A 26,567-nucleotide genomic window follows, 5' to 3' on the forward strand; every position below is an offset into this window, starting at 1 on the left:
CCACCTCCTCTGCCTCATGTTCAGACTCGGCTGATCCATAAGGTACCTCAAACTCTTGTGATCCGTGTAGATAGTACAACGGACCCCATAAAGATAATGCCTCCAAATCTTGAGGGCAAACACAACCGCCCCCAGCTCTAAATCATGGGTAGGATAGTTAGCCTCAGGAGGCTTCAACTGCCTCGAGGCGTAAGCTATCACATGGCCTCGCTGCATCAACACTGCTCCCATACCTGTGATTGACGCATCACAGTAGACTACGAAGTCCTCTACTCCCTCTGGCAAGGTAAGGATCGGGGCTTCGCACAATCTCTGTCTGAGGGTCTCGAACGCTGCCTGCTGCTCAGGCCCCCAACGAAATACCACCGACTTCTTGGTCAGTCGGGTGAGCGGCACTGCTATCTTGGAGAAATCCTGAATGAACCTCCGGTAATACCCTGCCAACCCTAGGAAGCTCTGAATCTCATATGGAGACTTCGGGACTTCCCACTGCATCACTGCCTCTATCTTGGCCGGATCCACCAAAATACCCTTCTGGTTGACGAGGTGACCAAGGAACTGCACCTCGCGCAACCAGAACTCACACTTGGAGAACTTTGCGAAAAGTCTCTCCCTCCTCAAAACTTCCAGCACCTCCCTCAGGTGCTCCTCGTGCTGCTCCTGCGTCTTGGAATACACCAAGATATCATCTATGAATACTATCACTGACCGATCCCGCATTGGCCTGCACATGCGATTCATGAGATCCATGAACGCGGCTGGAGCATTGGTGAGCCCAAATGGCATCACCACAAACTCATAATGACCATACCTAGTCCTGAAAGCAGTCTTCTGCACATCCTCATCCCTAACCCGCATCTGATGATACCCGGAGCGTAGATTGATCTTGGAGAACCAAGATGCTCCCTGAAGCTGATCAAACAAATCATCTATCCTCGGAAGTGGGTAACGGTTCTTCACGGTTACCTTATTCAACTCCCGGTAATCTATACACATACGATGCGACCCATCCTTCTTCCTCACAAACAGGATCGGCGCTCCCCAAGGCGAACTGCTCGGCCGAATGAAACCCTTGTCTAGCAGCTCCTGCAGCTGCGTAGACAACTCCTGCATCTCAGGGGGAGCTAGGCGATACGGTGCCTTGGCTATCGGAGCCGCACCAGGAATCAGGTCGATCCTAAACTCAACCTGCCTCTCAGGAGGTATTCCCGGTAAATCCTCAGGAAATACATCTGGGAAGTCTCGCACTATCGGAACATCATCAACTATCGTCTTGCCCTTCTCCCGGGCATCCAAGACATAAGCTACATAACCAGCGCAGCCCTGCTGAAAATAGCGCCTCGCCCTTGCGGCAGAACAAAAGGTCGGTCCGCGTTGTGGCCTCTCGCCCTGAATCACTAACTCTCCCCCACTGGGAGTGCGAACCCTCACTAGCTGAAGCTCACAATCAATCACCGCCCCATTGGGGCTTATCCAATCCATGCCTACAATAACCTTATTCCCTCGCAGGGGAATAGGAACCAGGTCCACCGAAAACTGCTCGTCAAACAACTGAAGAGAACACCCTCTATGCACTCTGGCGACCCTCACGGTCCTGTCATCTGCTATCTCAACCTCTAGTGGACAATCCAGCTCCCCTGGAGCTCTGCTAAATCTCTTGCTAAGCACAAGCGATACAAATGATCGGGTAGCCCCCGAATCGAATAATACCATAGCAGGAATGTCGTTCACAGAGAACGACCCTATATAAAACATACAATCATAAGCAATAATCAATCAATAATAATATAGAATGAAGGGAAGATACATACCCGTCACCACATCAGGAGTCGCTCGCACCTCCTCTGTTGTCATCTGAAACACCCTACTCTTCGCCACTGGCGCCTCGGCTCGGCCCTGTCGGCCATCTGTAATCCTCAAAGTAGCAGGGGCAGGTGCAACCACCTTCCCTACTGCAGCTAAACTCGGACACTGGGACTTTTTATGTCCCCTCTGATTGCACTGAAAGCAAATCAGATCTGATGCTGCAACGGCAATAGCAGGGGCCATACAATCCTTGCTCAAATGCCTAGTCCGACTGCACTTGTAGCAACCAGAACTCCCTGCCTTGCACACCCCATTGTGCAATCTCCCACACTTGCCACATCGGCCGTGGCTCTGCTGACTCCTGGATCTGGAATCAGAAACCTTGGGCTTTTTGCCCGAACTGCTTGTACTCGAAACCGCCTCCGGTTTCCTCTTCTTCTCCATCTCGAGATCAATCTTCCTCTCCCGAGCCCTAGCAATCATGTCATCCAGCGTTTTACAGCTGGACCGGCTCACAAACTGACGGATATCGCTCCGCAACATCTCATGATAACGGGCCTTCTTCATCTACTCATCGGCCGCATACTGAGGAACAAGAAGAGCCCTCTCCCTGAACTTGGCGGTGATCTCCGCCACGGTCTCTGTAGTCTGGGTGAGGTCCTGAAACTCTCTGGCTAACTGCTGCACCTCAATAACTGGGGCAAACTTCGCCCTGAACCTGGTAGAGAAATCAGCCCAGGTCATGGCATCCAATGCTGCATCATCTCCAATGGTATGTCCGACCTCCTCCCACCAATCCCGTGCCCTGTCCTTCAGAAGACAGGACGCCAATCTAATCTTGTCCCCCTCGGGACACCTGCTCGTGCGGAACGCGTTGGCCACATCCACCAACCATCTAGTACTCGCTATGGGGTCCCACGCCCCATGATAGTCTGGAGCTCCACATGCCCTGAACTCCCTGAACGTAAGTGTACGCGACCCCATCATGGCCGCCACCTCGGCACGAAAGGTGCCCAATCTCTCATCCATCAGCTCTAGGATACCCTCCTTGATCGAACCGAAGATCACAGGAGTCTGCTCTAAAATGATACGAGTAATCTCTGAAGAAATAAACTCTCTGGTCTGCTCATCCGTGCGCTCGTTCCCCGAGCCTGATCCTGATCCCTCCCTGGCACCTCCATTGTCGGCTGCTGGCCTCGAACGCAAAACCACCATTCTGAAACACATCATAGCAACATCAGAAAACTGAAATATCTCAAGGGATCATTGATACTACTACTAGCTTCCTGGTCTTGTCTCGGCCTTCCTTGATTCGAGTACGGATCCTCTGCTTTCAGTAGTACGGGCCCATACTACCTTCCACATCTATTCGTACTTTCCTCAAGAACTGCCTTGACTCCACCAAGTCACTTCTACTACTACTGATCTTTTCTACTCTCATCCTAGGCTTGCCCTAGGGAAATCTCTGACTCCACTCAAACCAGTCCTCAGCTGCTGAAGGCCTCCTTGTAATGCTAATTAGCCATCACCTGAATACCATCACATATGATGAGGCTCAGATAATCCTTCGAGTAAAAGGCTTGTCCCTACAATGGTTAGACTCAAACAAGAGCTGCGCAATAGGGCCAAATCCAATACTCTGAGATTATTCAACCCTGATCACATGTGACGTGGCGTATTCATCTAACGGCTAACTCTCATCACCAAGAGTTCTACAAAGCACGAAGCAAGCAGCATTCGGACACCGGAAACTACTCAAGCAAATCTACTCTCATAACGAGAAACTATACTAGCATACAATGCTAAGCTCGCGCTACCAGGCATAACCTAAACAGGCTATCCTACTGCTGTCTACTCAATACTAGCATGCAATTCTCATAAAGCTGTAACACATATAGCAGGCACATAAGGCATCCTCCTAGATCCTTAGTCCTATACTAGCATGTTGTTCTACTGAAACTGGAACAATTAATCATAATAATAAAACTTGTATTGGTAATTTTGGAGTACTTACTTGAGCTCGGCTGATCGCATGCACCACACCCTTATCTTGCTTAAAAATTCTTTTCTTTCTAAGTGCTTTTCAAAATTTCATTCGAAAACATTTTTCTTTTTGAAAATCTTTTTATCTTTCCCTTAGTTTTAGTTCAGATGCACCCGGAGGTGTATCCGAATCCCTCAAACCAAGGCTCTGATACCAACTTGAAACAACCCAAAAATACGACCCAAAAATTTCAATTTTTATCATAACAAAAACATGAAACCAAGTATCACATAACAAAATCATACGTTGCGTGTTTCAAAAACCATGATAAAATACTGAGAGAAAGAAAACTGTATCACAACTGTATCCAAGCATATCAACTAACGGAATCAACTCCCAGGAGAAAAACTGAAGCTGTGGTGTGTGCGATATCATCATCCCGAGCTCTTCCCTTTGCTTACGGAAATACCTGAAACCAAAACTGAAACTGTAAGCACGAAGCTTAGTGAGCTCCCCCAAACTACCACATACCATACAATACATAATAAGCACATACTGGGCCTTGCCCACTGCATCGGACCGAAGTCCGAAACTAGCTGCATCAGAACTGAAGTCCGGAACTAACTGCATCGGACTGAAGTCCGGAACTGACTGCATCGGACCGAAGTCCAGAACTGACTGCATCGGACCGAAGTCCGGAACTGACTGCATCGGACCGAAGTCCGAAACTGACTGGGACCTTGTCCCCTGCATCGGACCGAAGTCCAGAACTGACTGATCATGGCATAGCATAACACATATCAACTAATATAGACACATATAATGCATACTGCATCGGACTGAAGTCCGGAACATATAACACACAAAAACACGCTTGAATCACATAGACATCAAGCATACTGAACTACTGCTTCGGACTGAATTCCGGAACTACTACTAACTAAACGGGCCGGCATTGTGGCCGTAGACCCGTTCCTACTGGAAGGAAACTCACCTCGTGAACTGGCTGTTGTGTGAATGGCTCTAGAAGCTAACTATTGCTGCTCCGGTATCTCCCCGGCTCAATGAACTCTGATTTTGCCCTTGGATCTTTGCTCTACACCTCTTCTCTTTGCTCCTTTCTTCTTCTTCTTCTTCAAGCCTTCAAAATCCACACAAAAACACTTAAAACAAACAAGGGATGGATTAGGGTTTCTCACAACTCTCTCTGAGGGTGAAGGAGGCGAGTTTGGGGCACATAACATTGCTTAAATAGTGAGCAACCCGGGGATTTAGGGTTTCTTCCTGGCAGGCAGACTCGCCGAGTCCCGAATATGGACTCGTCGAGTCGCCGACTAACATGTGCTCGAAAACTCGACCCTACTCGACGAGTTAGGCCATAGACTCGCCGAGTCCCTCAATAAAACTTCTAAATAAATGCCACGGGAACAACATACCAGAGATGGGGCGTTACATCTTTACCTTCCCTTTTAGTTCCAGAAACCCTAAATTCGTGTGAGCCTTCCTTGGTGAGAGATTAGAGCCTTGGAGGAGGTAATCTTGGGAGGAAATTAAAGAGCAAGAAGAGTGGAGCAAGGGGCTTTGCAGAGAATTGGTTCATTCATCAGTGGGAGCCTTCATTTGAGGTAATAATCTTCTATTTGAGTGTTTGTGTATCTAGATCTATCATTTGTGGGGGGTTTTGGGGCATAAATGAGGTCCATCTCAAGTTTGGTGTAAGATCTGAGGTTGCTACCTCAGATCTAGGTTGTTAATGATCCAGAAAGCCATAAAGTCCATGCTCAAGAGTTGTTGGTGAAGTTCTTTTGTCCCAAACCCTAGCCCTAGAGTGTAAAATGCCTAGATCTCCTTGGATCCACGTAAAGTTTGCCACTTTACGTGATGGATGGCTTGTGGAAGGGTAGATCTATGGTTTAGAGCTTCTGCATGGCTTGGAAAGCCTCTGTATGGTTTCAGATCTAGGGGTACTCGGCGAGTCACAAGGGTGTACTCGGCGAGTTGTTTGAAGATAGGCTGGAACTCGACGAGTTGGAAGAACAACTCGGCGAGTTGGACGAAGATAGGCTGGAACTCGACGAGTTGGAAGAACAACTCGGCGAGTTGGACGAAGATAGGCAGGAACTCGGCGAGTTGGAAGAACAACTCGGCGAGTTGGTTGCAAATAGCCTTGGACTCGGCAAGTCTGTTCTTGGACTCGGCGAGTCTGGTCGTGAGGTCCTAACCTTTCTTCTGGTTGAGTTGTGAATCGGTGATTCAAGGAATGACTCGGTGAGTCGAGTGTGAAAGGACTCAGAGTTGTTGGACTCGGCGAGTCTCAGGGTGACTCGGCGAGTTGAGTCGTGATTTGGGGAAGTTCTGTGCATGGGGACTCGGCGAGTCATCGGGTTGACTCGGCGAGTAGAGTCAGTCAGGGGTTGACTTTGACTTTGACTTTGAATTTGACCAAGGGTTGACCAGTCGATTTCCAGGGGCATTTTGGTAATTGTTGGCTTTTGTTTTGAGTTCAGTGTTTTGGGTGTTGGCCAGTGGTGGAGATCAATCAGTGGTTGGAGCAGCTTGGGTTTATCTGTTCAGTCGGCAGTTGCGAGGTGAGTTATCGTCACTATATCAACAGGGTCTACGGCACCAAGGCCGGCCCTTTATCGGATTGTGATCCAGTATCGTTGTTATGTTATTGCTTTGCTATGATGCATCATGGTAGTTAGGATGGTATATGTTAGAGACCTGGTTAAGGTCGGAATCCTGGTATATAGGATGATGCTATGCTAGTGACCGGTTAGGTCGGTATCCTGGTTAGGATGATGTTATGCTATGTGATCTGTTAGATCGGTTTGATTGGATGTGATTTGTTATATGATTGAATGTTTATGTGCACATGGCTGTTGGACTGGGGTTGGGTTGAGGCGGGACCTGCTTTGTGCTGTAGGCCAACACACCCAGGGCGGACCGGTTGTCCCGAAGGCCTAGCGAGCGGTCCGGATAGGCTGTAGGCCCCAAGAGGGCGGACTAGACGTGTCGTGGCTCGGAGAGTGGACCAAGCCGACTGAAGGCCCAGTGTGGGCGGACCAGTCATACTGTAGACTCAGAGAGTGGACCAGGTGGATTGAAGGCCCGGTGCGGGTGGACCAATCACACTGTAGACTCGATGTATGTGGTTATACTCGGAGGGTGGACCAGGTGGACTGAAGGCCGATGCGGCGGACCAGTCACACAGTAGACCCGAAGTGCATGGCTGTTCTATGTTCTGTTATGATATGGCATGTTGTGCGTGTATGGTATTTGTGGTTGGTATTTTGGGGATATCTCACTAAGCTTTCGGGCTTACAGTTGTGGTTTAATATTTTTCAGGTTCTTCAAGAGACCGTGGCAAGGCAAAGGCGTGATCGTACCGCTCCTCATGATTATGTTTTGTGATGTGATTCTGGGAAGACTCTGAAATAATTGTATTGAAAACCTTTTTGTAATAATTTTATGAAATCGGGTTGTTTTTTAAAAATTTAAATTGGTTGGAATTTTATGGTCGTTACAGTATGTATGCTATGCGTTTATTTGGTATGTGGTACAGTGGGGGAACTCACTAAGCTTCGTGCTTACGGTTTTCAGTTGTTATTTCAGGTACCTCTTCTGTCAAGGGGAAGGAGCTGGCGCGGTAGCGGCGCATCACACACACTCTTTTGATTTCCACACCAAGAGTCATTTTGGGATTTTGTACTCTGACATATTCATGTTTTATGCTTTGTTTACGGCCACGAGACATGTTTTATTAAATATTATGATCGTATGATGTTCTGTTACAAACGCTTTTCAAATCGCTTAATTAGAAACGAAATTTTTGGCCCGTATTTTGGGATGTTACAGTAATACTATATACCTGCATATTGCCTCTGTTGATAAAAGTTCAAATGTTGAAATGTCATTTGTAACAAATTTCTAGGATTAGTATCAAATCAAATAATCAAATAAGTTGTTAACTTGTTATATAATATTGAAATTTGACACAACCACGTTCCACCATGTCAAAATCAATGAAGTTTGCCACAATCTATGATTGTGTGTTGTTAAACTAAGTTTGGGACATTTTCCTGTTAATATAAATTCATTTCACATTGAGATTGAGAGTGTAAACACATATAAAGTGGTGTATAGGAAGAAGTCTAATTTTCAGCAAATAATGGACTTTCAATAGCGTGTAGCAAGTATGGGAAACGAATTTCAGAAAGCAATTGTAACGTGGTACATAGCAAGCAATCAATTTTCTGTTCTACATAGCAACTTAGCAAGCATTTATTTTCAGCAGAAACTTGATTTCACCAACCTCTGTTTACTTAGCAATCAATCGATTCTCACTGGAAATCGGTTCATGAAAGATGACAGCTCAATCGATGGTAAATACGCAATCGATTCTACATACCAAAGAGAGAGACTTACTTATAGGCGCAAGAGATGGAGAAGACGGAGCAGTCATGACATCGATCTGACGGAGCCGAGGACGGCAACGAAAATATCTGACGGATGCGAAGGCGATATCGCCCGACTCTGTCGGAGCATCACTTCGTCTTTTGATTCCACATCTGATTCGAACAAAGTTCTATAAGTCGGTTTCAAGATGAGATCTGTATAGCTGCATGAAAGATCAGTCAAAACCCTAACGAGCTTAGAGTTCTCGAGCTTGAGATTCGAAGCATATGCAACATAAGCGAGACCGACTTGTGATGATCTGCTTGCTTCTGGATTAAGGATTGTTGATTGCTAGTCGTTGTTGATCGTTGACGGAGGTAGAGGTGGTCGATTGAGGGAGGGAGGAGATGATTGATCGAAGGGATGGGCGTTGGACGTGGAGGGTGGAAGGAGGTGCTCGATGGAGTTAGGGAGGAGGTCGATGGAGTCGGTGAAGAATCAGGAGACGGAAACGAGCGATAGAAAGACTAATTAGGATCCGATATGTTCATTTGGAGAGCAAATTACCAAATCCCTTAAATGCCCTTATCTTTTTTTATTAAGATACCCTTCCTTGTTTTTTTTTTGCTATTTATTTACAAAACTGCCATCAAAGATCTTAGCCCCTTAACTTTTTTAATCTGATAGTCCACTTTTAGTTCTCAGGTTCTCGGGAAAATACGAGTTCTCAAATGATCATTGCTCTCTCTCTCTCTCTCTCTCTCTCTCTCTCTCTCTCTCTTTATATATATATATATATATATATATATATATATCCCTATCTAATAAAAGAATGTAATTATTCTCCTTTTGACATGTGTCATCTTATTAGGCCTCTTAATTAATGCATATTTTATTCTTCTTTTGTCATGTGTCACCATATTATATCTCCTAATTAATGAATGTCGTTTGTAAACCTATTAATTCTCCATTTCAAATTTCAAATTTTAAATTTACCACTCTAATTACATTAAATTAATAACATTAGAATAAAAATTAAAATAAATTTAATACAAATTATAAAGTGATATAATTTCACATATTTATTTAAATCAATGATTAAAATTTTTATAACTAAAAAATCTCTTAATTAATAATTTATTTAAAATAATTGATTAATAATTTTTAGTTTTTATTTTAAAATTTTAATTAATTCTATAACCGTGGTTCCAAAACAAAAAAAAAATCTCTTATATAAATGTATAAAGTGATATAATTTCACATATTTATTTAAATTAATGATTAAAATTTATATAACTAAAAGATCTCTTAATTAATAATTTATTTAAAATAATTGATTAATAATTTTTAGTTTTTATTTTAAAATTTTAATTAATTGTATAACCGTGGTTCTCACGGGTTACAAAATAGTATATATATATATATATATATATATATATATATATATATATATATATATATATATATATATATATATATATATATATATATATATATATATATATATATATATATATATGCACTTGAAATTTGTTTCATTAACACCAAAAAAAAATTAAAAAATGAAAGTAAACGATTGTTTATTTAAGAACAATGATATCAACTACTACTTGTTGGCATTTAAAATTATTAGCCCCTGCTATTTTGCATTTTTATTTTATTTTATAGAACTAGACATGACAAGACAAAATAGAAACTCCTTAGTGCATTTGGCATATATATGAGACTCGAGCTAAAACTATTGTTAATTAACAAAGTTACAGAAATTGTATCTCACCCAAAAAAGTGAAACAATCTATGATACTACTCTAGGTAGTACAAAAGACATAGATGCCCCTTGTCGTCTTTGTATCAAAAATTCCCTTAAAAACATTATCCCATCTTGTCGTGCCCATGCAAATGATAAACCACATATACGATTTACATATTCAAGAAAGAGAAAGACTTAATGGAGGTATATCTATCATTCCACTTTGGCATATCGACGACAAAATAGAAGAAGGTGGACGTGAGTTTTACATTTGTTGGGTTGGTTAGTAGGGAGAGGTGTATAAATAACAGGTGAACGATTAGAGAAAGATGCATTTATTTTTCTGTAAAATCTCTGTTGTGATTCGAGTGTCAATCTCTCAAACTCAAAGGTTGACAATTCTGGAATACTATTGATCTTTTTCTTTCTGCAGTCTTACCATTAAACTGCATCAGCATCCTACATATTCTTGAAGATAGACGTTAAAAATGAAAGATTTGCTTAAAAGGCTGGATACAAATTTCAAGTGTACCAGATATAAATATAGATATATGTATATATATTTTGATATACAGATATGAATACACCCAAGAACGCAACACTCATTAAACATAAAATTAAACCATTCATTACATTCTCAAATAGCAGTATAAGATTATGTTGAAAACTTCATAATCATCAGTTTGAACAAAATAATACACATACCCAATTAAAGATTCTATAAACCCACTTCACCTAATAAGAAGAAACCAAGTTTAATAAGTTTCCAACAAAGAATCATGAAAGGAGAAGAAACATAGGAATAGGATATACAAATGCCAAACGATCAGCTTCTTTTAAGTATGTTCCAGCCTGGCGACGGTTGTTTATATGTAAGATCTTGTGTTGTGGACCCATAGTTTAAGTCAAGATTGTGAAGTTGTTCCATGAGTTGAGACCTTCGTTCTTTGAAGAAATCAAGGCGAGTTGTTAATTCTACCAATGTGGAAGATGTTGCCAATTGTTGTCTTGGATAATCGTTCACCTACATAATTCATATATCTTTAAATGGTGAATCTTTTCTTGCAAAGATGAAAAAGAAACAAAATGTTTTTATAAAAACGATGAATTGAGGAAATGTATGTGAAATATAAAAAGGTTAAATGCAAGAAACAATAATGTACTTTCATTGAAATTTTCTTCCTACTACACCATTGTACTTTGAACAAATAAACACCATCCTTGTAATTTTTTGTCCAACATGTGATGATCTTTTTGAACAAAAAAGAATGGAAAAGGTGGAAAATGACACTTTTTTTTTATAAAGTCTAACCTCGGCTGGTTTTGATGTAGATGGCATAATACCCACAGAATCAACAGCCCCAAAATCATCCATGGATAAACTTGTGGAAGCCTGTGTACTAGTTTTAGAATCACTCAAGCTTTGTGAGTCTAAAAATTGCTTATGAGTAGTAGTTTTCCTACTCTTGTTTCCATTCATTAAGGCCTGCCCTTTGATGTTTCTTAACTCTGCTCCCAATGAAGTTTCCTGTAAAGTATTTAACAAAAGATACATGTAAGTCCATCATAACAAGTTGTAAAATTTCACTAATGAGGGTATTTTGGTCTTTTAAATAAAAGAAAAAGGAAGAATGAAATTGAACCTCTTCCAAACACCCCTGGCCCTAGAAATTTGAAGGAATCTGATGGAATTGGACTTCCATCCAAACATGCCATGGAATGGAATCTAGAATTCCAATTCCATCGGAATCCACGAAACAAAAGTATATAAGACTTAAGAGATGGTTTAGAGTAGAGTTACCTCTGATCTTTGTTTCCTTTCATGGTTGATTATAGCAATAGTAGAATCAAAGCCTTGCTGAAAACCTCTCCTGCCAAAGAAAAGAAATATATAAGTATAAGAACAAGAATAATGAAAGATACAATCTATATGTGGCCTTAGTTAATAAAACAATTGAATGGAATATGGATATGGACTGACTGTTGGAATCGATCAGAAGCATTAGAGAGAGAGCCATAGTGATGTTGGCGTTGTTGATGAAGTTGTTGATGCAACTCTGCAACTTTATGTTTCAATCTGGCAACATCTGCTTCAGCAAGAGCAATCTCCTCAAGCTCTGCCCTTGTCTTCAATTTCATTTCAAAAAAATTTCATAAAAACAAGATTCAAGAACACTTTATAAAACAAGAGGAAGAGAAAAAAAAAAAACACTTTACCTTTGAATCCATGTTACGGGATCCTGACACCTGTCCAGAAGACATGCTTAATCCGACTTCTAATGCAGCTCTTAAATCTCTCTCAGCTTGTAGCTGTTCTTGCAATCTTGAAACCTGTCACAATATAAAAGTTGCTATTTGATCTCTTGTTTGTGCAAAAGACGTAAATGCCCTTCACATCAAAAATTGCCCTAGAAAGTTTGTCCAGTCCCATGCAGAAGGTTGGATTGGATTGGATGGGAGCGGATGAACTTTCTAGAGCTATTTTCGATGATGATGAGGAGGAGGGCATCTACGTCATTTTGCACATGATGGCATCAAATGGGGGAAAAGGAAGGAAGGCATACATCTTGTTCAAGTGCCAATCGGCGCTCATGCAATGCTTGCTTCCTTCTTTCCAAGCTAGCTTGAAGTATTGCATTTCCTCTAGCCTAAAGAATATGAAAATATTGATTCATGTTATTGATAATAATTAATAAATCTTGTGAAGAATAAGCACTAAAAAATCATGTTCAATGAGTATTAATTACCTCCTTTGCGATTCTTTGTCGCAAGTCGTTTTTCGTGAGCTCAAGCTTTTGAAGAGCAAGTCTACAAACACAAAGACAACTTGTTACATTAAAACATATTCAAAAAGTAGCTAATTGCACATTGAATATCATTACATATCATCAAGAACAGATTTCTAGATGCCAGTCGATATATTTACAAAAAAAAAAAGAACTTGCATGATTTTCATTCGGTATGAAATGTATTAAGGGGAATTTGATTTTGAGAATGTTCTGAAATTTATCAAAGGAATTGGAATACAAAAGAAACATAGTCTGTCACAAGGTGGATTGGAAGGAAATGGAATGGGAGCCAAGAATAATGATAAATAAATTTCAAAATTTTTGTTAAGATTTAAATATTTCTCGTTTATTGCAAATATAGATAGTTATGTATTTTTTTAATTCAATATATAATGAGGGTCTTTTGGTAGAAAAGGAAGATCGGAATTGAATTCCATACACCCTCCTGATCCTCTAGGAATGGTGAAGCCCATGAAACATGGAGTTTAAAGTATTCCTATGAAATCGAATTCCGTCTATTTGGCAACCAAACACCACATGGCTGGAATCTCGAATTCCGATTCCATCGGAATCCGAAAATCAAACATGGCATAAGAAATCAGAACAAACTAAAATGAAATGTCATGAAATCTTACTCCTCTTCTCCAGAAGAATCGATTGATTCCATTGATGGTGTCTTTCTGCCCTGAGGGAAATAAGTAACAACAAAAATAAAAAATCAGCATAAAGGGAACTTGTAACAAATCACAACCAAATAAAGTTCTATGAAGATTTTCCCCTTCCCATACACAAATTGTGATATTATTTATCAAATTCCAGTTTGAAACTAGAATAAAGAAGACCAAAATATATATTTTTAAAGGGCTAAATGCAAAATAAATAGCAACATACTTTTCAAGGTTATGTACTTTCATAAAAACTACACAATTAAAGCATTGTTTTTCCTAATATGCCATTACATTTTGAAATTATAGCAGTGAAAATTACTTTTATTTAGATGACATTATTATAATTGGGTGGATTTTTCAAAGTAAAATGTCGTGATAAGAATAAATGAAAGTAGGATGCTACGATAAACAAATCAATGCTAGAATTATTGTTGATGTTTTTTGCATTTAAACTTTTTTTTTTTTTAAATCTACAAAGCAAAAGAGAAGTTACATTATTCCTTCCCCAAATTGTTGAACGTCTAGAATTATTGTTGGAGGCAGTTGTTAGTTTGGAAAGTGGAGTCCCAGCGCATGATTCATTGTCATTTGCCCTGTTTTGCTTCATTTGTTGCTCATTAATTTCAACAATAGAATCTCCAAGATGTTGTTGAGACTCTGCTAATAATGAATTTGATTTTTCTGCTGAATTAATGTTGTTTTTTGGGGATACCACATCTGATTCATCACCTCCATATGCCTACATGCCAACCATCAACAAATAAATTACTTCCACATATTTGAAAATCTAGATATATTTCAGCATTCTACTTCCAATTTGGTTTTTAATGGGGACATTAATATCTACACAAAAAATAGAGTTGTACTTCTAATTCTTTTTCTAAGATACTGATGTCATGAGCTTTTGAAGTTAAAAAACTCTTAGAATTTTTGGTTTAAATGCAAGAAACAGCAATGCACTTTCATTGATATGTATATCACAGCATCCAAGTTTCATTTCAAAATATCTACCCAATTATAGCAATGACATCCAAATTCAAAGCAATTTTCACTGCTATAAATATAATTGGGTAGATTTTTCAAAGTACAATAATGTTATGTTGTAATAGGAAGAAATAACAAGGCATTAAATTTCTATTTCTTGCATTTAATCCAAAAAACTATAAAAGCAGATTTTTAACCCACAGAAGCTCATGAGATGAATATTTTTCATGAAAAAGAAAGAAAACAAAAGTACATGTAGATAAGGTGATATTTAGTTACTGCTGTTATTGTTGGTTAATACTTAATATAATAGTGAGAAAGTACCTTAAAGTCATAAAGATCACTGCCAGCATAACCACTGCTTTCACTCAATTTTCCACTAAAAACACGTTCAGGATCATCCTCTTCCTCATCATCATCAGTTTCCTGATCAGCTTCATTTTGTGCATCATGATAAACATTGTTTTTTATTTCCACATTTTCATCATCACTCGAATCTTCACTTCCACTAATGTCCCTAGAATCTGCTGACATAGAACATCTCAGCATCGCATCATCCTGAAACAAAAATAAAAATCATGATTGCAACAAGCTTTACCACCATATAATCAATCTATTATGGTCAAACACAAAATATACCAATGTGCTTCTGTTTATTTGTTTATTCCTACTACTTCATTTCTTCCTGGTATTAGCATAGCTTCATTCTTTGATAAATCTACCCAATTATAGCAATGTCATTTAAATACAAAGCAATGTACTTTGATTCCTTATTAGTACTTTAAAAAATCTACCCGATTATAGAGATTTCATTCAAAAACAAAGCAATTTTTATTGCTATAATAGGCCCGATTTTTTAAGTATACGTTTCGATAAGAGAAGTTTTGAAGTGTAGTTACAAAAACGAAAGTATGCTATAAATGGATGTATGTTGCTATTTCTTGCATTTAGTTATTACTACCTTTTTTTCTTCTTAGACCTTAGTACAACATTGTTCTTAGAAAACTCAACCCAGTTATATCAATGTCATTAGCAATTATCATTGTCATAATAAGGTAAACTTTTGATAGTACAATGTTCTAAGAACAAACATATCGAAAGTACAATGCTATAATTGGGTAGTAGATAGTTAAAAAGTAGAAAGTTATAACAGAAAGAAGTGAACAGAAGTAGGATGTAATAATAGCACAAAGATAAGTGGAAACTTTTTTATGAAAGCGTTGAACAAAAGAAAAGAAACTTACATCAAAGATAATATCATATTCCTCTAGGAGAGTTGCAATAATAGATTGAGCATTATTAGCAGCATTAGCAGCAGCAAGCAACTGAGCAGAATTGTTGGGATTATTATTATTATTATCAAAATCATCCTCCAACTCACATTCACCAGCTAAAAGTGGGCGTAATAGCAATGGTGCCATGCAAGCAGCAACTGCTGATGCTGTCATTAGGTTTTCAGAAGTATGCAAGGAAATCGTGTGCATCATCTTCAGGATTCTGCAATTCAATTCAAGGCTTTCAATTTTAATATAACTGAAATAATATATGTATGTGATCAAGCAAACATGATAAATGTACATTCAAATGAGGACTAGAGTAATTTTTAGCTCTTACAGACATAATGATTTTTACAGTTTACCGAAATTTGGATTTGTATATAGTTAATTAGTTATAGTATAACAACATTCTCTTTTTTTGTAATCAGCCAACATATAAATTACTGCTTGTAGCTTTACTTGCTCATTCATTATTACTCAGGGAAAACAAATGACGAATGAAATTAAAAGACTTTGTAATTAAAAGGGTTAAACGCAAGAAAGAGCAATGTACTTTCATTGATTTGTTTATTATTATAGCATTGTACTTTCATTTCTTCAAATTACAACAATGTATTTTGACAAATCTACCCAACTATAGCAATTTCATCCAAACATGAGTAGATTTTCCAAAATATAACATCCAAACAAGAAAAAATTCGATAGTAGATTCTTATGCCTTAATTAAGAAAAATCTTGAAAGTGCAATGTTAAAAAAATTGAATGTATGATGCTATAATATACAAATAAATGAAAGACCATTGCTACTTTTGTCCTAAAAAGATTAAACCAAAAAGAGTATATAATAAGAAAGAGAGAATGATTACCTTTGCAACAAACGCCTGTTTGGTTCAGGAAATGTTTCCAAGATTGCAGCACGCATAGCATTTACTCGAGATTCCTTCTGATCAATTTCTTCATCAAGAAACAAGGATACAATATAATATTATTATCAATAACAATAACAATAACAGTAATAGTAATAGTATTTACACATGTAACGAACAACTATGTGCTACCCTATAGACATACTTCTTAGAAATACAGATTATCAGCATTTTTTTCAGCCTGATTAATTTAAATCAAGTGAAACTAACTACCCATGTAACATAACACATAACTACATGATACCCTAAAAATCAAGAGCATTCAACATCATATACAATTTTTTTTTTAAAACCGTATAATTATTAGTGGAGTTGCCTAGAAAATTAAGAAAACAAAGTTTAATACTTTAATCACTCCTTTAAGTATAGGGAAAGGGAAGGCGAACTCACTATAAGCTTCCAATAAAGCAGTGCAGCAGGATGCAGGAACAGGTGATGAGGGTAGCTCTCGAAGAACATGCTGCAAATGAAAGAGCTTCATAATCAATAACTAAAACAAGATCCAAACTAAGCACCTTTCAAGTTCAGTTTCTTTTTCTTCCCTTTTTGAAGTCAAATTTGTAAAATGTCAAGACTCAATAGGGAAAGCCTTCTTTCCCAGATTTTCTCTATTAAGTCAAACAGATACACCCATATATAGCTTACTGGATTAAGTCACATCCCATTAAGTCAAAAAGAAAACAACACCTTAATCTTGTAAGCTATGTACGTACAGGTGTTTCTTGCTGACTTAATGCAGAAAGAACAACTTAATACAGTAAGTAGCTGAAAAGAATATTTTTTTTACAAATTTGCAAGTACCTTAACACAATCACCAACAACGTGTGCATCCTCATCAGAACTGAATTCAGTTTTGCCTACAACAAAGATAAAGTAAGCTTTGGTATATTATAAGCTGCTAGACTACTCAACAAAAATAAGCAAAAATGAATTAACATAAGATGCAATTTATTTCAAATTATAAGGTAATATAATGAGTCGTTACATTTCATGATCATGTTTGGTACTTCGGTTGGCGTATAGAATTTTTATATTATATGTAAACACAATGTTGTATAGTTATATAAGTTATAATTAATGAACATTTAATATACCAAATTATAAAACTAAACATAATAAAAGCTCATTAAACCCAAATAAGATTAAGATATATTTCCAAGTTATTTTTGGAAAGATAAAACTGTAATTTAATTAAAATCATGTAATCTTTTAAAAATGATTTGTGACTAAAAATTACATTTAAATAAAAATGGGTTATATTGCAGTTTCTCATTCCATTCCAAGATAAGAAACACTACAAGTTAAAAGAAACAGCTTTTCTTCATTCCAATTAGGATTTAGGCAAAGATAATTAAAAGAAAGAAAGGAAACCTGTTTCATATTCTTGAACCCTGCGATCAACCTCCTCTACATCAGCAGCTTGTCTCAAGATTCCTTCTACTTTGCTTCCTGTTAGTTGTTACATAATATAATACCATTTTATTTTATATTTATATGGGAATACTACAAGTTAAAATTAGCACAACATAAAGACCTTGACTATGTTTCCTAGCAATTCAAGCAATAGAAGCTTCTTATACTATTGGCTGAATCTCCTACTTTTTTTTAAGAAATAGCAACATATTTGTTTTTTATAACATCCTGCTTTCTATTTGTCCTATTACAGCATTGTACTTTGAAAAATCTACAATGGGGTAGATTTTTCAAAGTACAGTGTCCTAAAAAGAAAAAGTACATTGCTATTTCTTGAATTTAATTCTTATCTAACACATAACTTTCTACATGATTCCATAACATTTTTATTTTATCATTCAGAAAGAAGCTTACCATGTTTCTCAAGAAATCTAAGTGCTTTCTCAAGGAAAGATGGGCCTCCATCTATGTCCTCCAATGCTAGCAATATTGGTCTTCCAACAACCAAAGACTTAATCGGTCTTTTATTACTCCCTGAAAAAAGATAATAATAAAAAAAAATCTAAGAATTTTAATTGACGTAAGTGCAATACGTCAGCATTTTACTTGTAGCAATTGATTCAAAACCATATTTGTTCAACTACAAACTTGCTATTCTTTACGGAAAAATACCAAATATATATATAACTTACATTCACCATTTTATCGAGTTTTGCCACTTAACTATTTTTTGCAGTGATTATACCTTTTAAACTGTTTAAAAGAATCATTTTTTGCAGTTACCCGGTTTTGAAAAAGGGTAAAATAGCCACAACATACTTTCATCATTTTATCAATTTCGCTTTAAGATTATTATCATAATAATTCAGTAGCTAAACTAAAAATAAGTTTAGTGACTAAACCGATATCAGAGTGAAAGTACTTGGTGTTTTTCTTGTATTTGGCTCTTATATCAAAACCAAGTAACCTGGAAAAATGTTTTTTTTTTGTTTTATACAGGAGATAGTTAAGTGGCTTAATCGATAAATGATGCAAGTACAAGCAGAATAAATGATTTTTTTACATTCATGATCCACAATGCAATTAATTTTTAATAAAAGAAAATGTTTTAAAAATGAATGTTGACAAACATTGATAGAAGGGGCCTTCAGTGGAATCTGTAGTATCATTCCGGAAGATTCCATTTTGTCCCATAACAAGGGCTGCATTTGGTGCTTGTGATAGAGCATGTTCAAGAGCTGTTTTCCACTCATACAAATCCTCTGAAGTCTCTGCCTGAAATTTGAATTAGCAATATCTTAAATTCTTAATCTTAGGTGTACATGGTAATGTATATGAAAAGTTTATATTATATGTAAATGTAAATACAATGTATCAATTGAAAGAATAGGCTAAAAAACGTATGATTAAATGTAAAACCTTGAGAGTAAATGCTCGCCCATCGCGTCCATCAGGGAATAAAACAGTTAGAAGCTTTTTGTCCTCTCTAACAACAACACTGGAAGCAAAAATTCCCATAATTTAGATGTTAAATTGATGTTTTCTTCAATAAATATAAATATAAAACACATAAACAACATTACCTTCCAGAATTGTTCAAGTCAATTCCCCCCAATGTCAGATTTACTTCACTTCCTCTCTGAGTCTGAGGAAGTGCACTCTAAACAAAACACAAGTTATAAATTCAGTCACTGAAACAAAAGGGTTAAGAGCAAGAAATAGCAATGTACTTTTGGTGATTTGTTGATTATAGCATCCTACTTCTAATTCTTCCTATTACAGTATTGAACAGTGAAAGAACTATCCAATTAAAGGAATCCCATTGAAATACAAAGCAATTTTCAATACTATAACTAGGTAGATTTTTCAAAGAAAAAAAAACGGAAGTAAAATACTATAATTGGGTAGATATTTCAAATTATAATGTCTTGATAAGATAAAAGAGTTGGACTATCATTGGGGATTTTCAAAGTACACTGCTTTAATACGAAAAAAGAACTGAAAGCACAATTTTGTGATAAAAATAAATACAAGTAGGATGCTATAATACATAAATAAAATAAATATGTTGCGATCTTTTGCATTTAGCTCATAATAAAAAGTGAAACACAAGTTACTGAAGACACAGAAATGTGAAACCTCGAACTCATTGAAGTCTCTAAAGTATAGAATCCCTCAATCATCAAACTATAAGAAACTCATGATGTTAAGCGTTTCCAAAATTGGATAGATTTTTAAAGAATAATGTCCTTATAATAAAAAAACCTTAATAAGAAAAAAAAAATGGAAGTACACTGTAATAGAAAGAAATTAGAGTAGGATGCTAAAATACAAATGTAAATGAAACTACATTGCTATCTCTTGCATTTATCCCAAAAATAAAAGCTTTTTTGTTGCATGAATGTCTAGTGTCTTGTATTATACAATTATAGGCCCTTTAACTTTTTGAAATCTACACCTCATTTCTCATTGGGTGGGAATATGTAAATTTGGCCAACATTGATTTTTCACTTGGTGTGTAAAATATAAATATAATACAATCTATAAGTCACTGTCAATACATTGTCAAATCTAAGGATTGCATTGGTTGAATCTATTGAACCATCATGAGTGAAATTCACTAATTCAGTAAGACATTTTGATCAACAACTGTGAGAACTTTTGGAGTATAAATGTTTCAATAACGAGAAAAAGCATCAATATTTCCTGAAAAAAAAAAGTAACCAAAAGAGATGACTGACTGGATCATTTTTGAAGAACACCAGAGAAGTGCGTGTGAGAATAAACCAACGCTTCTTCCATGACTTCCAGCCCAATCCTGCAGCAGCAAATATTAGTCGAGAAAAAAAAAATGGTTATATAATTATAATTTAAACAAGGGCGTATAAATCACAGATGTAAAATATATAGCCGATTTCAATGAGGGTAGACTGAACAAACTAAATAAGTAAAACCAAAAAGGAATGAAAAATACTTGAATGTACAATGCTTAGGACTAAAAGACAAGTAAGTTGTTTTTTTACTTAATGGACTTAATGGGGACTGAGGAGAGAGTATTTAGGGCATGTTTATTTTCATTCTCTCAAATATTGTTTAAACATTATTTATCCATACAGCAGTTAACAAGAAAAAAAAAAAAGAGTGCCTAAGTTGGTTACAATAGACTTAAATCCCTAATTGTTGGTTCTTAGTGTATGTCAAGTTGAATTATCTCCATTTTCCAAAAAAGACCTACTTAGATGCAGTTGAGTTACTATCAGCAAGAGATAAGCATTGTTTCAGGGTTTGTTTTGTGTGCTTAATAGTTGTTTTTGGTGCTTTAATTTGTTATATACTTGAATAACATGATGTTAAAGTTATTAAAACTAGTTTGCCACTATTATAACTTTTAAGTCTGTTTTTCCGTTGTTGTAATTCAAAGATGCCCAAGTGCGAGTACTTGAAGACAACTTTTCCCAAGTCTTGAATGTATCACATGATCACTCCCGAATATGTTGGGGGGAAACATCAAAAGTTAGCAATTAGAAATTGTCATGTTTAGGTGGCCAACAGATAACAAGTACATGTGGTGGGCCTTAACAATCTTTAGGGTTCATGACACCAATTCAAGAGATTACTGGATTAGGGCATAATTAATAGACACATTTCTATATTCTTGTATAAATTATTTTCAGAGTCATTGAGAATGAATTGGAAGCGCAAAGAGAAGCTACAATCTAGGCATTATGCATCAAATACACAGAATGTTACATATTTGCTTTTTGTTTATGTCCATACATAGATTGTCAAGAAACTTCTGAACTGCTGTGTATCATAAGTTCGAACAAGCAGAAGAATTTTTACTCACCTTTAGAAGATATGAACAGTGGCCCACTCTTGAAAACCTATAAAATTTCCACAAAGAGTTGAAAGATATAAGAAAACTTCTTATGCAGACAAGATTGTTATTAAAAAACCCAATCTTCTTCGTGATAGACTGATTAGAATTAACAAAAACAAAGGTGAAAACTTGAAATTGGAAGTGGGGTTTTGCAACAAAATATATTATATTTCCAAAATTATCCAATCAAAGCTTGAAACAGAAGCAAGTCACCAAACGTCAAATTAAACCATACGCATCTACTTTGCTTCGCTATTACTTCCTCTATTCCGAAGGGAAAGAAAAGGTAAAGCTCGACTTTGGATGTAGAACATGGTATTGGTTTGACCTCAAATTTGATATGGATTTTGAAGTTTTAATTTTAAAAGAGAATTGAAGAAAACGAAGGGATGTAGAACATCATAAACAAATTCTCGAAATTAGAACAAGTGCGTCTTAAATTTGTAACAAAACCCAAACCCAATTCGTAAGCGGAAAGTATGACGTAACACTGTTTTTCGATGATTCCTGAAACAAGAAAAACACTAAAAGAATACCGTGTTTGTCGCTCCAATTCTGGGACGCGTGAATGTCGCCAAAGAAGCAGACATTCTTAGAAAACATTGACGGCGAAAAAATTAAACATTGAGATGAGTGTTGTAAACTATCCACAAATAAGTCGAACCCAGATCGAAAACCCAACTACAGTGCTAAAGTAATCAGCGAAGATCTGATTTGAGGTGGGCTTCAGATTAAAGAGATGGTGCAGGTGAAGGCGGAAGATGGAGATGATGAAAAACCCACAAAAGGAGCAACAAAAGCTAAGCTGTGTGACCCTTCTCTCTCTCTCTTGAGTTTCTGTCGAGAAACGTTGGATTAGGTAATAGCGGCATTTGGTCTTTAATGGGAGACTTAACTTCGACCCGTGATTCGAGGGGCAGTCAAATATTTGCTGGTGGGAGTTACGACTTACGGTTGCTGATAACGCTACAAGTAAATTTCAAATCACTAACAAAATTTACATTTTCAGTCCCTAGTGTTCACCTCAAATTCTTTTAAATGTTACATAGCAATCAGGATGTCAACCGGGGCAGACAGGAACAGAAATAGGTGTCCCGCTCCCGCCCCCGAAATCAGTTGTTGCTCCCGCCCCCGCTCCCACCCCCGGTTCCCCGTTTACACTTTACGCAGCCCGTGGACCCGCCCCGGTTGCCTCCATCACCCCCGGTCCTGCCCCCGTTCCCCCGGCTCATCGGCTTAAAATTGGATTTTTTTTTTTTGCTAAAAAACTGTTTTGTTTTTGGCAAAAATACTATTTTTAATAAATTTAAAAGCTTAAAACCTAATCTTTTAGAAACTAAAAAAATTAAAAATCCAACAATCTTACAATCTTACAAAGACAAATCCAACAATCTTACGAAGACAAATCCAACATTACAAATGCAAAATACGACAAATTTAAAATTACAAATATAAAACACCAATTCACTACATCTTCAGTATCCATTAATTTCCTTCAACTCTTCGTTCACTGACATTCGAATATCCTCTCTAAATAAATAACAAAAATAATAATAAAATAAATTATTACATTAGTTTATTCAATACAAAATGACAAATTGAAGAATCTTACCTCAAGTCCCTCATCGTCTTCATCTGAATGTACATCATCACCGTCAATAACACAACCTAACAAAGAAAAAATAAATAAAGGTAATAAGCATAATATATTAAAATGAATTAAAAAACAATGGTTCAGGCAAATTCATACATACCTTTTATACCCACCCATAGCCAATTTTGAGTGCATATGATAGCTTTAGTTGTTGACGGAAGAAGCCTACTCCTACTTCTATTACAGTTCCAAGAAGTGATGAAAATACATGTATATAAACAAACATGTAAGCCCCTGATAAACACAACTTGTGAAAATTATAAAATTAAAAATCAAGAATTGATCCAAAACTTCTATTACAGTTCCAAGAAGTGATGAAAATACAATTGACTTCTAGATTCTATTACAGTTCTAGATTCTATTATTATGAAATTGATAGCAGCAAGCAGCAAATTAAGACTATGAAATCTGTTCACATATTTTCACATATTAAGATTGTAAAATCTGTTCACATATCATAGTGAACAATCTAAGATATAGAATACAACAACAAACCATAAAACACACAACAACAAACCATGAAATTTTTATTCCTCGACGTGAAGGCTAAAGACCGGTGAAGGGCGTCGGTGGTGGTGACGGGAAACGTCAAATGCGGTCGTGTCTAGGGTGGAAGTTGGAGAAGTCGCAGTCGAGGACTTGGAGTCGGTCGTCTTCTCGTCAATCGCCACTCTCCGGTCGAAAACTCGAAGCTAGTCGATCGTCATTTGGGAAGACGGAAGCTGAAGCGGTTTGTGAATTATGAAGCCCTAAAATTAAAATTAAATCCTCGTAACCCATTTATATTTTACATTAAATAAATATATTTTTTATATAAATATAAATGGGGCCCCCGTGGGAGTACGGGACGGAAATACTCACTCCCGACCCCGGTCCCGAAAATAAACGGGGGTTAATCTTGCCCCCGCTCCCGCTCCTGATTTTTTTTAAAATTAGTCATGTACGGTATTAGGGTCCCGCGGGGGTTTTTGACATCCCTAATAGCAATGCGCCTAAAAATGAAATAATAGTTTTAACTTTAAACATGTGTATTTGTTATTTGTAAGGTTATACAAAACAAACATTAATTAACTAGAGCATACGTAGGTTATAACTAGGGGTGAGCAGTGGAACTAGTACTCGCTTTCGGAATCAGAACCGTTGATTTCAGAACAAAAACCACCTTAAGCAGTTTTTGTTTCTAAATATTTGGAACCGTCTTAATGGGTTCTGGTTTCGGTTTTCATTTTTTTCGAAACCGATTTAAATATATATACTATCAGAACTTACCAGCAATAATTTTCTTTAGTATATTGACTTAACAAATCAATTATATAAAGCAATATATGGTGAATATCTCCTCTATATAATTGTAATTGATACATCATGAACATTTTCTTATTAAAGTATATTATTAATATATTAAATAGTCTTTGAACATAATATTCTTTAATATATATATATATATATATATATATATATATATATATATTTATTGTTTTGTTCATTACGTTATATGTAATAATGTTATCATGAAAAAAAAATAGGAGTAGATAACAAATTAACGTCTTAGGTCCCGTTTGGTAGTTTATGTCCGGAAAAATGTTGTCTGGGAAAGTGTTGTATGGGAAAGTTTTATGACTTGAAAAGAAATCATGTTATTTGATTATGCATCTGATTGACTATGTTTAATGATAAAAAATAACAATATTACACAATAATCAAATTATAAAAACATATAAATTGTCATACAAAATCAAATTACACAATAATCATTTAAAAATCCAAATAGTTAGTCGATTAAGTTGTTTTTAGTTTTTTTTTTCAAGTTGATATTACGTTGTTATTCTTTCTATCAATTTTAACTTTTTTTATAGCTCAACATGTGATTCTTAACTCGGTTTATATTAAAAATAATATTTAATAATATATAATAATCCAATAAAAAAATTAAAAATATATATATTTAAAAGAAACTAATAATCCAAGAAAGAAAGAGACATAGTTTAATTGTCTTTTTCAGTCTATTCGGGCAGGAAAATATGGTTTTGGAGCTTTTTGAGAAAGATATATCTTACCGGGAAAGACCCATTTTTTTATGCATATCAAATAGTCTTTTTGGTTCATTCAGTCAGAAATATATGTTTGGAGCTGGAAAGATTTCTATCAAACGGGGCTTTATTCTCATCCCACATTGCCTGTACAAAAGTTTTCTCTTCATTACTTTTTATGTAAATGAACTTCATGTCTTATGACCCTTCAATGTCTCTTCATTTACTTTTTGCAAATAAGGGGCCTTCACCGAGTTTTCTTATATATTTAAGGGAATTCATAGTTAATATATTTTTTTAAAATTGTTTTGGGTTTCACCCATATTTTAACCAGTTCTAGTCGATACAACATGCTTTGGACTGATTTGGTTTTTCATAATTATTATAAAATAAATAATTAAAGTGGGTACTCGGTATCGGAACCGGAACCGGATTCAAAACTTACAGAATCGGTGTCACCGATTCCAATTCTGGTTCCTACAGTTTAAGAACTTGCGGTTCCGGTTCCTGTCAAATTAGTCGAGTACCCGTTTATGCTCACCCATAGTTATGACAATATTTATATGTATTACAAAATTGAATTAAAACTACATTTACAAGCTTTAGTTACCTCAATAACCAAAGTCAAGTTCGTTATGGTTGATATATTTTCATTTTGTCAATGTCATTATCGAAGATCACATAGATTTAATTTTTGGGTTTCTTGGTTTATCGTTATTGTACCCTTCAATCCAAAACTTGATGAAAGAAATGAGAGAATTGAAACATCTTCCACTATGATAGTTTTAACATACTTTTCAAATCATTTGATTTCAACTCCCAAAATATCTTTAAGATTAAAAGTGCGGAATAACGACCCTAAATACCAAAATCATAGTTTAAAGATTAAAAAAACGAGGTTGTGATAACTTAATGTCATAACATAGTTCAAGGTTAACAGACAAATCATGATCTCCAAAATGTTGTTGTTATCTTCTACCTTATCTCCAAAGTCTCCAATCTAACTGC

The 26,567-nt window shown here is 36.3% G+C and overlaps 1 protein-coding gene across 1 annotated transcript; it reads right to left on the reverse strand.

The window, feature by feature from the left end:
• Positions 1-10,520: 10,520 nt before the first annotated feature.
• LOC145086472 (rho GTPase-activating protein 7-like) lies at positions 10,521-22,741 on the reverse strand. The gene is made up of 22 exons (XM_079024234.1): positions 22,412-22,741; positions 21,843-21,879; positions 20,737-20,813; positions 19,579-19,655; positions 19,415-19,493; positions 19,126-19,270; positions 18,410-18,529; positions 17,954-18,031; positions 17,384-17,439; positions 16,973-17,042; positions 16,523-16,610; positions 15,624-15,876; positions 14,704-14,937; positions 13,889-14,134; positions 13,363-13,412; positions 12,686-12,746; positions 12,503-12,586; positions 12,156-12,269; positions 11,920-12,065; positions 11,740-11,809; positions 11,251-11,466; positions 10,521-10,962 (listed from the first exon to the last, which is right to left on the reverse strand). The coding sequence occupies exons 1-22, from the start codon at positions 22,463-22,465 to the stop codon at positions 10,765-10,767; spliced, it is 2,553 nt and encodes an 850-aa protein (XP_078880360.1). The 5' UTR covers positions 22,466-22,741; the 3' UTR covers positions 10,521-10,764.
• Between the last annotated feature and the right edge of the window lie 3,826 nt (positions 22,742-26,567).

This window comes from Lactuca serriola, chromosome 2, assembly GCF_051521515.1.
Source record: "Lactuca serriola cultivar US96UC23 chromosome 2, Lser_US96UC23_V15, whole genome shotgun sequence".
In the NCBI taxonomy this organism is placed as follows: domain Eukaryota; kingdom Viridiplantae; phylum Streptophyta; class Magnoliopsida; order Asterales; family Asteraceae; genus Lactuca; species Lactuca serriola.

Excerpts from the sequence above, each read along its gene's own strand:
- LOC145086472 (XM_079024234.1), bottom strand. The coding sequence starts at position 22,465 with ATGTCTGCTTCTTTGGCGACATTCACGCGTCCCAGAATTGGAGCGACA. Across the intron at positions 14,938-15,623 it reads AATATGATATTATCTTTGAT|GATGATGCGATGCTGAGATG; the intron begins GTAAGTTTCTTT and ends TTTTTGTTTCAG. Across the intron at positions 12,747-13,362 it reads GATTCTTCTGGAGAAGAGGA|ACTTGCTCTTCAAAAGCTTG; the intron begins GTAAGATTTCAT and ends TTGTGTTTGTAG.